The following is a 12,936-nucleotide window of genomic DNA, read 5'->3' on the forward strand; positions in this document are numbered from 1 at the left end:
GTCTTCTCTGTGTTGTACAGCCCTCCCCATGCACCCCCCCTACATTATTTGTGCTAATCATAATGCCGCCTTTTTTCCCCTTGACCCTGCCTTCCCATCCATCCTTCCCAGTCCCTTTCCCTTTGGTAACTGTTAGTCCATTTTTGGGTTCTGTGAGTCTGCTGCTGTTTTGTTCCTTCAGTTTTTTTTGTTCTTATACTCCACATATGAGTGAAATCATTTGATACTTGTCTTTTTCTGCCTGGCTTATTTAACTGAGCATAATACCCTCTAGCTCCATCCATGTTGTTGCAAATGATAGGATTTGTTTTCTTATGGCTGAATATTATTCCATTGCGTATATATACCACATCTTCTTTATCCATTCATCTACTAATGGACACTTAGGTTGCTTCTATTTCTTGACTATTGTAAATAGTGCTGCGATAAACATAGGGGTGCATATGTCTTTCTCAAACTGGGCTGCTGCATTCTTAGGGTAAATTCCTAGGAGTGGAATTCCTGGGTCAAATGGTATTTATATTTTTAGTATTTTGAGGAACCTCCATACTGCTTTCCACAATGGTTTGAACTAATTTACATTCCCACCAGCAGTGTAGGAGGGTTCCCCTTTCTCCACAACCTCGCCAGCATTTGTTGTTGTTTGTCTTTTGGATGTTGACCATCCTAACTGGTGTGAGGTGATGTCTCATTGTGGTTTTAATTTGCATTTCTCTGATGATCAGCGATGTGGAGCATCTTTTCATGTGCCTGTTGGCCATCTGAATTTCTTCTTTGGAGAAATGTCTTTTCAGATCCTCTGCCCATTTTTTAATTGGATTATTTGCTTTTTGTTTGTTGAGGTGCATGAGCTCTTTATATAATTTAGATGTCAACCCTTTATCAGATCTGTCATTTATGAATATATTCTCCCATACTGTAGGATGCATTTTTGTTCTATTGATGGTGTCCTTTGCTGTACAGAAGCTTTTCAGCTTGATGTAGTCCCACTTGTTCATTTTTGCTTTTATTTCCCTTGCCCAGGGAGATATGTTCATAAAGAAGTTGTTCATGTTTATGTCCAAGAGATTTTTGCCTATGTTTTTTTCTAAGAGTTTTATGGTTTCATGACTTACATTCAGGTCTTTGATCCATTTTGAATTTACTTTTGTGTATGGGGTTAGGCAATGATCCAGTTTCATTCTCTTGCATGTCCAGTTTTGCCAACACCAGCTGTTGAAAAGGCTGTCATTTCCCCATTGTATATCCATGGCTCCTTTATTGTATATTAATTGACCATATATGTTTGGATTAATATCTGGACTCTCTATTCTGTTCCACTGGTCTGTGGGTCTGTTTTTGTGCCAGTACCAAATTGTCTTGATTACTGTGACTTTGTAGTAGAGCTTGAAGTTGGGAAGCGAGATCCCCCCAGCTTTATTCTTCCTTCTCAGGATTGCTTTGGTTATTCAGGGTCTTTTGTGGTTCCATATGAATTTTAAAACTATTTGTTTCAGTTCATTGAAGAATGCTGTTGGTATTTTGATAGGGATTGCACTGAATCTGTAGATTGCTTTAGGCAGGATGGCCATTTTGAAGATATTAATTTTTCCTAGCCAAGAGCATGCAATGAGTTTCCATTTGTTAGTGTCCTCTTTAATTTCTCTTAAGAGTGTCTTGCAGTTTTCAGGGTATAGGTCTTTCACTTCCTTGGTTAGGTTTATTCCTAGGTATTTTATTCTTTTTGATGCAATTGTGAATGGAATTGTTTTCCTGATTTCTCTTTCTGCTAGTTCATCATTAGTGTATAGGAAAGCAACTGATTTTTGTGTATTTGTATCCTTCAACTTTGCTGAATACCGATATTAGTTCTAGTAGTTTTGGAGTGGAGTCTTTAGGGTTTTTTACGTACAGTATCATGTCATCTGCAAATAGTGACAGTTTGACGACTTCTTTACCTATCTGGATGCCTTGTATTTCTCTGTTTTGTCTGATTGCCATGGCTAGGACCTCCAGTATTATGTTGAATAACAGTGGGGAGAGTGGGCATCCCTGTCTTGTTCCTGATCTTAGCTGAAAAGCTTTCAGCTTCTTGCTGTTCAGTATGATGTTGGCTGTGGGTTTGTCATATATGGCCTTTATTATGTGGAGGTACTTGCCCTCTATACCCATTTTTCTGAGAGTTTTTATCATAAATGGATGTTGAATTTTGTCAAATGCTTTTTCAGCATCTATGGAAATGATTATGTGGTTTTGTCCTTCTTTTTGTTGATGTGGTGGATGATGCAGATGGATTTTCATATGTTGTACCATCCCTACATCCCTGAGATGAATCCCACTTGATCATGGTGTATGATCCTCTTGATGTATTTTTGAATTCAGTTTGCTAATATTTAGTTGAGTATTTTTGCATCTATGTTCATCAGGGATATTGGTCTGTCATTTTCTTTTTTGGTGGGGTCTTTGCCTGGTTTTGGTATTAGAATGATGCTGTCTTCATAGAGTGTGTTTGGAAGTATTCCCTCCTCTTCTATTTTTTGGAAAACTTTAAGGAGAGTGGATATTATGTCTTCTCTATACGTCTGACAAAATTCAGCAGTGAATCCATCTGGTCTGGGAGGTTTGTTCTTGGGTAGTTTTTTGATTACTGCATCAATTTCATTGCTGGTAATTGGTCTGTTTAGATTATCTATTTCTTCCTTGGTCAGTCTTGGAAGGTTGTATTTTTCTAGGAAGTTGTCCGTTTCTTCTAGGTTTTCTAGCTTGTTAGCATATAGATTCTCACAGTATTCTCTAATGATTCTTTGTATGTCTGTGGGGTCCATCATGACTTTTCCTTTCTCATTTCTGATCCTGTTTATGTGTGTGGATTCTCTTTTTCTCTTAAGTCTGGCTAGGGGTTTATCTGTTTTGTTTATTTTCTCAAAGAACCAGCTCTTGGTTTCATTAATTTTTTCTATTGTTTTATTCTTCTTAATTTTATTTCTTCTCTGATCTTTATTATGTCCCTCCTCCTGCTGACTTTGGGCCTCATTTGTTCTTCTTTTTCCAATTTCAATAATTGTGACTTTAGACTGTTCATTTGGGATTGTGCTTCCTTCTTTAAATAGGCCTGAATTGCAATATACTTTCCTCTTAGAACTGCCTTCACTGCGTCCCATAGAAAGGGCTTTGTGCTGTTGTTGTCATTTGTCTCCATATATTGTTTGATCTCTGTTTTAATTTGGTCATTGATTGATTGATTATTTAGGAGCATGTTTTTAAGCTTCCGTGTGTTTGTGAGCCTTTTTGTTTTCTTTGTACAATTTATTTCTAGTTTTATACCTTTGTGATCTGAAAAGTTGGTTGGTAGAATTTCAGTCTTTTTGAATTTTCTGAGGCTCTTTTTGTGGCCTAGTATGTGGTCTGTTCTGGAAAATGTTCCATGTGCACTTGAGAAGAATGTGTATCCTGCTGCTTTTGGGTGTAGAGTTCTATAGATGTCTGTTAGGTCCATCTGTTCTGGTGTGTTGTTCAGTGCTTCTGTGTCCTTACTTATTTTCTGTCTGGTGGAACTGTCCTTTGGAGTGAGTGGTGTGTTAAAGTCTCCTAAAATGAATACATTGCATTCTATTTCCTCCTTTAATTCTGTTAGTATTTGTTTCACATTTGTCAGTGCTCCTGTATTGGGTGCATATATATTTATAATGGTGATATCCTTTTGTTGGACTGACCCCTTTATCACTATGTAATGTCCTTCTTTATCTCTTGTTACTTTCTTTGTTTTGAAGTCTATTTTGTCTGATACTAGTACTGCAACACCTGCTTTTTTCTCCCTATTTGCTTGAAATATCTTTCTCCATCCCTTCACTTTTAGTCTGTGTATATCTTTGGGTTTGAGGTGAGTGTCTTGTAAGCAGCATATAGATGGGTCTTGCTTTTTTATCCATTCATTCTATTTGTGTCTTTTGATTGGTGCCTTCAGTCCATTTACATTTAGGGTGATTATCGATAGATATATACATATTGCCATGGCAGGCTTTGGATTGTGGTCACCAAAGGTTCAAAGGTAGCTTCTTTACTATCTCACCATCTAACTTAACTCTCTTGTTAACCTATTATAAGCACAGTCTGATGATCCTTTATTTCTCTCCCTTCTTATTCTTCCTCCTCCATTCTTTATATGTTAGGTGTTTTATTCTGTACTCTTTTGTGTTTCCTTTGACTGCTTTTGTGGATAGTTGATTTTATTTTTTACCTTTAGTTAGTATTTGGTTGGTCTGCTTTCTTTGCTGTGATTTTATGTTCTCTGGTGACATCTGTTTAGCCTTAGGAGTCCTTCCATCTAGAGCAGTCCCTTTAAAATACCCTGTAGAGGTGGTTTGTGAGAGGCAAATTCCCTCAGCTTTTGCTTGTCTGGAAATTGTTTAATCCCTCCTTCAAATTTAAATGATAATCATGCTGGATACAGTATCCTTGGTTCAGGCCCTTCTGTTTCATTGCATTAAATATATCATGCCATTCTCTTCTGGCCTGTAAGGTTTCTATTGAGAAGTCTGATGATAGCCTGATGGATTATCCTTTGTAGGTGACCTTTTTTCTCTCTCTGGCTGCCTATAATACTCTGTCCTTGTCTTTGATCTTTGCCATTTAAATTATTATATGTCTTGGTGTTGTCCTCCTTCTGCCCCTTATGTTGGGAGATCTGTGGGCTTCCAAGTTCTGAGAGACTATTTCCTTTCCCCGCTTGGGTAAGTTTTCAGCAATTATTTCTCCAAAGAAATTTTCTATCCCTTTTTCTCTCTTTTTCTTCTGGTACCCCTATAATGCGAATATTGTTCTGTTTGGATTGGTTACACAGTTCTCTGAATATTCTTTCACCACCCCTTTTTATAAGAATAATTGTCTCTGTAGCTAAAGGATCTTAGGACACAGCTATTCTCCACCATGTAGCAGCACAGACGGTCACCAGATGTGTAGGCACGAGGCCTGTACAGCCACCAAAGTGGCCTGCGGGGCCACCCAGGAGCCACAGCCGACCAAGTGGAAAGCAGGAGACCTGCTTCGAGAGGCCTTTAGGGTCAGTGCACAGGCCCAGAGTAGGGCTTACAGGACTGGGGAGCGAAGAGGCAGGGGAGATACCAGTGGGGTTGACTCCTAGGCTCTGGCCTCTGAAACCTGTGGGGAGCTGGTAACCAGATCTGGACTCTCTACCTGAGTTGGAGACATCATTGGGGAAATGCATCATCACTAAAATCAGAACAAAAGCCTTGAGGGAAACAACCCAGTAGCTTTGAGAGGATTGTATTGGTGGGTAAGAGTGGTCCTCAGATCCTGGAAGTCTTCCTGTAGGAAGATGCCTTGCGTGTGCCTCCAAATCAGGGAGGAAGCTGGCAGTGAGAGGAGGACCAGCCCCAAGCAACTCCAAGGCAGCCTTATTTTATTGACTGAGGTTTGGGGAGGCCAGAAAGCACCTCTCTTGAGATGTCTAGAAGTAGAAGGAAATCATGGTCCAGCCCCAGCCAAGTGCCTGACGCTGCCTTTAGGATGGGCAGGGCTGTTACCCAGTGGGGACTCCACTGAGCAAATGGAGAAGTGACTTGACCACAGTCATCTGGCTAGCAAGGAGTCAGAGTCCACCAGAAAGGGCTTGGGCCTGTGTCCTCCCAGTGGCCATGCTGCCTCCAGCCCTGCCTTAGGGAACTCGCCAAGCAGCAGGGAGGACGAATCGAGACTCTGAGGCTTAGAAACAGGCAGGGCTGGACCCATTCTGTGGAGCCCTGAGGGTGGAGAGCTCACTGCTGGCCAAAGGGACTAGAGAAGGCTTCTGGATGGACAGGCCTTCACACTAAGGCTTCTATGGGGTGGGAACTCTGGAAGATTGTGGGTGCAGGGCAGGCACTGCCAGCAGAGGGAGAAGGAGATCTGAGGGGGTGCTGGCTGGCACCCTGGGTGGAGAGGCCACGGGGAGGCTGAATGCAGTCCCACCTCTGCCCCCAGATGAATGTGGCATTGTGGCGCAGATCTCCGAGCCCTTGGCTGCTGCAGACATCCCCGCCTACTACATCAGTACTTTCAAGTTCGACCACGCACTGGTGAGTGTCCAGCACCGGCCTCTACCCTGGGACAAGGGGAGCCGGTCCCAGGGGCTCACAGCTCTTTGCCTCCTCCTGCCCCTTGCAGGTACCAGAAGAAAACATCACCGGCGTCATCAGCACCCTGAAAGTCAGCCAAGCAGAGAAGCATTAGGAGGGCCTCTTCCACTCCCCCAGCCCACCCGCCAGGCCTGGGGTCCAGCCCCACCCTGAAGATTCTTATCGCAGTATTTCTCACAGACTGGAAAATCGGCCCTGGGGCCCCCAAAGAAGGGCCCTCTGGGAGTCACCCCCAATTGCGGACCCTGCCAGGTCTAGGGCCGAAGCCAAGGCCTCCCCATGTCCCCTGCCTTTCTGGACCCCCAGACCCTCCAGAGAACCCCCACCTCCTGCCTCCACAGCTACCCCAGAAGATGGCTGAGGCCCAGAGAGCTTGTGAGCTGACCCACCTTCACATCCCTCCTTGCGCACAGCAGGGGGCAGGTGCAGAAGGAAGCCGGCACCTCCTACAGGACACTGAGGTTCTGATTCTCAGGTCATCTTAGGGGGCTGGCCGAGCAGGGCTGAGCTCATGGATCCCCAGGAGGCCCCCGTGAGGGCAGGGGCTGGATACTGTGGTTGCTGGCCTCGGTCCATCAGCTCGGGGCTGGTTCCCACAGAGTGGAGGCCAGTGGGGGCCCTTGGCTCATGTGCTGGTGAGGCTCCCACCAGCATAGGTGGGGCCGGGAGCTGGGGAGGACCTGTGCCACCCAGAACCTCACCTGCCAACCACAGGGCCTGCGCCCTGACTCCCAGCAAGACTGCCAAGGTGCCCTGTCCAGACCCTCCCCAGTACAAGCACTCCTGGGTAGGGATTCCCAGGACACCCACCAGCCTGGGGCACAAGCTGTCCCTTCTGCTTTCCCTGGACCCTACTCGGGCAGGTGGAGCCTCGGTTTCCCCCAAGTGGGAATATCCCCAGCATTCTGGGCCTGGGGTTTCTTAGGTCCCCCCACCTCCCCAGCAGTTGACTAGACCAGCACAGGACTCCCCCGTTGTCCTGTCCCCTCCCCTGCCCCACCTGTAGGGGATGTGGAAGGCCTCTGCCCCCAACTCACCTGTCCGCCCGCCCCTCATTCTGGGGACTGTGGCATTCATGAGTACTTGACCTGGGAGGCAGCATATCTGAGCCTTAATAGAGAAAAGCGTACCTTGTTTTACTTTCTTATTTAATGTATTTGCGCCCAGGCTGCAACTGGCAGCAGTTTCAGGGGAGGGGGCCTACTGAGTTCTCTGGGGCAAGCTTCAGATTTGGGAGTGGTTACAAGACAGGGGTCCCCAGGCACCCCACACAGCACCTATCAGCATCAAAGGGGACCCAAGGGCCAGAGGAAGGTGGAGGGCCAGGAGGCGGCGTCTTGTCATCCTGGCAGCTGACCAGGGAGAACGGTCCCCTCCATCTAGGGGTGCTTTCCGAGCGGGCAGGACCCAAAGGGACCACTGGCTCATGCCCTCCCCGGTGCTCTCGGGCAGCCGCTGACTTATGCTGTCCCCGAGGAGCTCAGAGGAGCAGGGATGTTCTTTGGTGAAGGGCTTGCGGGAGCTCCACTCTCCCCTTCTCTGAGCTGTGCGGGGCCCTCTGAGCCCTGGAAGCCCACCAGATGGAAGAGCCTTGCAGATGCTCAGGACCCAAGCACTGATTAGGACCCACTTTTTTTTTTTTTAATTCACTTTGCGCAAAATTCCAAAACAACCAAAACGTATGAATTGTTTGCTGGTTCCAAAACAGGGGTGGCTGAGTGGGCAGGGCAGCACTTGAAGCCAAGTCCCCCTTCTGTCCTTGGAAGGCCTTGATTTAATGGGCGCGCCTATCCGGACTCCTTCCCGTCATCCCCCTAATTGTGTCATTTTGCCTTTCCTCCCAGCCGAGCAAGTGTGTTGGCCCCATGACCCCAGAAACGTGTGCTACCCAGACCCCCTAGGACCTATCTATTGTACACACATATAAATACCTGTGTTTTATGTTGATATAGATATATACTGTAAATAGCATATATACTTGAGCAATATATATGTTAATATATACCGTGTGAGTGCACGCACGCGTTTACGTGGGCAGTTCGTGGACACAGCCCCCACTGTGTGCGCGTGTGTGAGGGCTTCTGCCCTGCTGTGTCTGCCGTGCACACAGGCACGTTTTGAGCCACCATATATTTTTAATTCAAGTATATAGGCAATACAATTACTCAATTTGAGAAGCCGGCCAATTGCCTCAGCCCTGACTTGAAAGAAAAACAAAACCAGCAGCCCAGGAGCTGAGCCCCGAGGCAGGTGTCCAGAGGCCCTACCTTCTCCTCCCCCAGGCTCCCTTGAAAGCTGGATTCTGCCCCTTCCTGCACCCCATCTCAATGGTCAACACCCCGGACACCACTGTTTTATTTGGGGGATGGTGGTACAGAGGGCAGAGCAGTTAGGATTTCTTTCTTTGGAGCAGAACAGCTCCCCACCTAGTGCTCCCAACCTGAAGGCCTGGGCTGACAGGCAGTCCTGCTGGGGCCTTGCATACAGGCCCTCTGCCCACTTTGCATGGCTGTTTCCATGCTGACCCCCGACCCGTTCGTTTTCATCTGCAAGCTTAGAAACTTGAGGTTCCTCTCCCAGGTACCCTGGGAACCAGCCCCATCTGGCCAAGGAAGGGATGTATGCCCTTGTTGTGTCTGGGAGGTGGGGCCCGGACTTAGCCGTCCAGCCTTGCTACATAGCGGGAGCCACCACTCAGAAAGCTCTGCCTTTATTCTGCTGTGTGGAGAGGCCAGTGTGTCCTCTTGGTTCTGGGCCTGGGAGCAGCACCATCAGTATCTGGGTCTCCACAACGATTTGGGGATAAGAGTGAGTGGGCTTCCGGTGGCCAGATGCTGGGTGCAGGGGTCTCTAGCCCCACCAGAGAGGCCGCCTGAGGCATGTGCCATGTCAAGGCTGAGGGTCTCAGCTCTGGCCAGTGGGGCATGGGGCCAGGAAACACAGTGGGGTCCCCATGGAAGGCTGCCAGGAGGCTGTGAGCAGGCGGCCCCAGAGCCACCATCTGAGCTCCAGGTATCTGGTAAGAAAAGCTCAAACCGTGTAAATCCTACCCTCGCCATTCTCCCCTCTCCTGCCCCATCCCTGTAGCTAGAGTGGTAAGACCTCAAGGGGCAGTGGCAGGCATCACTCCCAATTATGAAAGTGGGCCTCTAGCTCAGCCCTCAGCCTGGGGCTTCCTTGAGTCCCTCAGCCCTGTCCTGACCCAGCAGAGATGGGCAGTGCCAGCTGTTCACCTCCTTCCTCCATGGGGGTCTCCAAGGCCCCCCAAGAGGCACTGCCCACACCACTACTCTCAGCCCAGGGCATGCATCCTGGCTGGAGAGGTGTGCAGACCTCCCTCCCCTCCCCGCGATTCAGGGGGTCAGGGCCCCTGAGCACCAGCATTCTCCCCTTCCCACCAGCTCCAAGCCGAGGCCCCTGGTGGGCAGGGAGGGAGCCAGGTGACCCAGAGCTGGCCCCTCGGGCAGCATGGCTTCAGTGGCCAGAGTGGTGTCCAGAAAATGCATGGTATGGTGGGGCTTGTCCCCTCTGAGGTGACAGGATGCCACAGAGGTCAGGAGAGAAGGCTCTGTGGAGATGGGAAAGCCAGGTGCCCACCCCAAGCCAAGGGTCCCATTTCCCCCATAATCAGGGACGAACCTGCCCACCCACCACCAACCTCTCCTGGCCAGATGTCCAGGCAGACCTTTTATTAGAGTCCCAAAGCTCCCTGGGCCACCTTTCTGAGCCTCTGGATCCAGACATGGGAACAATGAGGGCCCTTCTAGCCCCAGCTAAGAGGGGCTTTACGGATCTACCAGGGGACAGCAGAGCACTCCAGCCCTGTGACTGAGGAATTTTTTATGCCACTTCCTGCGTGAACTCTGGGTGGGGAGCAGGAAGAAGATCCTGCCCACTGTGAACCAGGCCTGGGGGGCAGCCAGTCACTGCCGTCAGCCACCAAGAGTGGAGTTGAGGGTTGGCTTGAGGGGGAGGATGAGCGTCCCTGTGGTGGATTTCCCAGATACCTGCGCTCTCTGTTCAGAGGCTGCCTGGGAAGGGAGCCAGCCGGGGCGATGGAGGGTGACCGGCCCGGCAGAGGGCAGGCCTGGATTGTCTGAGGGGAGTTGAGCCCCCAGTACAGCTGGAGACCTTTTCCTACTTCTGAGCTCCTCCCTGCCTTTTTTCTTTCATTTCCAAATTAGGAGAGGCAGTAAAGGCCAAGCTTAATTGTCTCACACCCTTACCATGGACATGGGAGAAAGCACGGGGTGGGCTGTGGCCTCAGCCTTGATGTCCACGCTGTCCGATGAAGCCTGCGCTCTTGGGAAGGTAAGGGCCAGGGCTGTTGGCTAAGTCAGCCTGCCGTCCCCGGGGCTGATGGCACCAGGAGCAGCCTGGAGCAGGGGTAGGAGCCTGCGGCCTGCACAGCCTGGTGGTGAGGGGATGTGTGGCTCTTGGCTGTAGGAACAGGAGGCTGTGAGCAGTAGTGCGGGGCCTCCTGTGCCCTGGGGTCATGACTGTGTTCTGTGCGTGTCCACATGTGTGTTTCTACATAGGTCAGTGTGAGCACATGCTGTGTGCATACCCATTAGTGTGTGTGCAAGCACAGGTGTGCAGAGCCCGAATCCAAGCTAAGGGACACTCAGTATTTTGAGGCCTCAGCAGCCTTCTTATCAGTAGGCCACATTACACTTGACTCTTGAAATTCAGTGGAGAGGGGCAGACGTGTTCCAGCAGGAAGGGCCCTGCTCTGCTCGGGGGAGGCCTGGCAGTCTGCACAGCCAGCCCAAAGGGGCTAGACCTGCCGAGCCGACTCAGAAGCACCCAGTCCTGAAGACAGTATTCCCAAGGAGAGGCTACTACTATCCACTGCCTCAGTTTACTTATTCAGAAAATGGTCCAGAAGGAACTGAGCAGGGTTCACTCCAAAATTTGGGGGATGGGGGCTTAACAACAAACAAGATCCCAAGCCCTCCTCTTGCTCTACGCCAAAATCATTTCTGTTATCCTGAGACGGGAGTGAGTGGATGTTGGCTAGTCAGTGGGGCTCTAAGGGATCCCCATCCTGGGCAAGGACTCATCTTGGGGGGTCTGGCCCTCACCGGACATGCCCCGAGTCACCCGCAGGAGCAGTGGTACTTACATCTGTCCCTAGGTCCGGGTGAGGGGACGGCTGGGCAGCCCCACACGCCAGGGCTCTCACACTTACTTTCTTTGTTGAAGAAACAAAAAAACCCTCGAGACTCATGTACTGTATGATGGAAGAAAAAAGTACCTAATGTTCCCCAAAAAAAGACAGTATATTTTGTACTTTGTAAAGTGTTAAAATTAAAATGGAGGAAAAAAAATGATGTTGGCTGACGGCTGTCTGGTTTGTGCTGTTCCAGGGCCACATCGCATCTCTTCCCCGTCTGTCCTGTGGTCAGGGGACAGGCCAGTGACTGGGAGGAAGCAGAGCAAGCCTCCAAGTCCAACACCCAGGAGGAGAGAGGAAGCACCCCCAGCCCCCAAATGAGGGGCTGTGTTAGCTACCCGAGGCCCCAGAATGTAATGGCTTATAATGACGATGTGCCATGGTCTCTGGGGGTCAGGACGTTTGGGAGAGTTTGAGCAGTTTGGTCTTGAGTCCCTCTGGAGGCTGCAGTCATCTGAAGTCTTGGCGGATCCACTTCCGGGGCCTTTTATTCACCCTGGAGGTTGGCCCTGGCTGGCAGGAAGCCTGTGCCTCTCTGCATGGCCTCCTTACAGTGTGGTGCCTGCCTTCCCCCAGAACAAGGGACTCAGGGGCCAAGGGAGAAGCCAAATGTGTTGTGCTGGCCTCAGAGGGCACACTCCGTCACCTCTCCCATACTCTTGTCATACAGCCCAGCTCTGATTTGACCCAGAGAAGACCACACAAGGGGGTAAAAACCAAGAGGTCAGGGTGGCTGAAAACTGGCTACTACCCCACTGTGCCTCCCCAGACCTCTGGCAGAGGCAGGCCTGGGGGCTGGGGGGCCCGTGGAGCAGGACAGGGCCTTGCTGGTGGCAGGGGGAGAATCGGGGCTGGATCCCTGGCCACAGGACCTCTTCCCCAAGCCCAGAGCCCTTCTGCGGATGCCACACCCCCAGGAAGGGCTCCTCGGTGCTAGAAGCCCAGGAGCTGATGTCTCCAGATACCCTGGGAACAGGCGGGAGGGCACCATGCCCAGAGCCCCTCCCACAGCACCCTGGCATTTGGCTCCTGCCCTCTTGGCAGGTGGGCACTGGGGCTGTCCAGGCAAGAAAAGGTCCTGGGCCTTGGACACCCTTCACCCTGCCCCTTTCTGGTACTTTCCTTGGAGGGCAGGGCTGAGCGCCGTCCCTGCACCTGACCACCGCTGCTCAGCCAGAAAAGCGACCCTGGAGATGGAGGGAGTGGAAAGGGGCTGAAGCGTTCTCTCACCACCCTGGGCCCAGGAAAGTTCTGGCTGCTTTGAAGCCTTTCCTTTCTGGGGTCTGCAGGCTGAGTACCCCCCCTGGGTGTTTCAGATACCTCAGTGGCAGCCAGGACCCCCACTGGGACTCTTGTTTGTCCCCAAAACTCTTAACAGTCACCAAGTCCTCCAGTGCCTGACCTCCCTTTCCACTGCTCATTCATGTTCACTGCCACTCGGGCGGTGCCAGACCTTGTGCTAGGTGCTAGGGACTCAGGAGAATCGGCCTCTAGCCCCTGCCCTGAGTTAAGATGAAGGTGTAAAGACAGGGAAACAAGCTATTCCAGGGCATGCAGTACCAGGATGGACCACAAGGGGATGCTGTGCCCTGGGGCCAGAGAATGACCACAGCAGGGGAAGACCAAGAAGCCAGGGCTGGGCCTGGT

At 50.2% G+C, this 12,936-nt stretch overlaps 1 protein-coding gene across 1 annotated transcript in view; it reads left to right on the plus strand.

Annotated features, from left to right (window-relative positions):
* Window positions 1-7,247, plus strand: part of CASTOR2 (cytosolic arginine sensor for mTORC1 subunit 2) — a 52,958-nt gene extending 45,711 nt beyond the window's left edge. The window contains exons 8-9 of the mRNA XM_057487219.1: window positions 5,959-6,053; window positions 6,142-7,247. Coding sequence (XP_057343202.1) covers window positions 5,959-6,053; window positions 6,142-6,207 — 161 coding nt within the window. The 3' untranslated portion in view covers window positions 6,208-7,247. The remainder of the gene's footprint in view (window positions 1-5,958; window positions 6,054-6,141) is intronic.
* The last annotated feature ends 5,689 nt before the right edge of the window (window positions 7,248-12,936 follow it).

This window comes from Manis pentadactyla, chromosome 10, assembly GCF_030020395.1.
Source record: "Manis pentadactyla isolate mManPen7 chromosome 10, mManPen7.hap1, whole genome shotgun sequence".
NCBI classification, from domain to species: Eukaryota; Metazoa; Chordata; class Mammalia; order Pholidota; family Manidae; genus Manis; species Manis pentadactyla.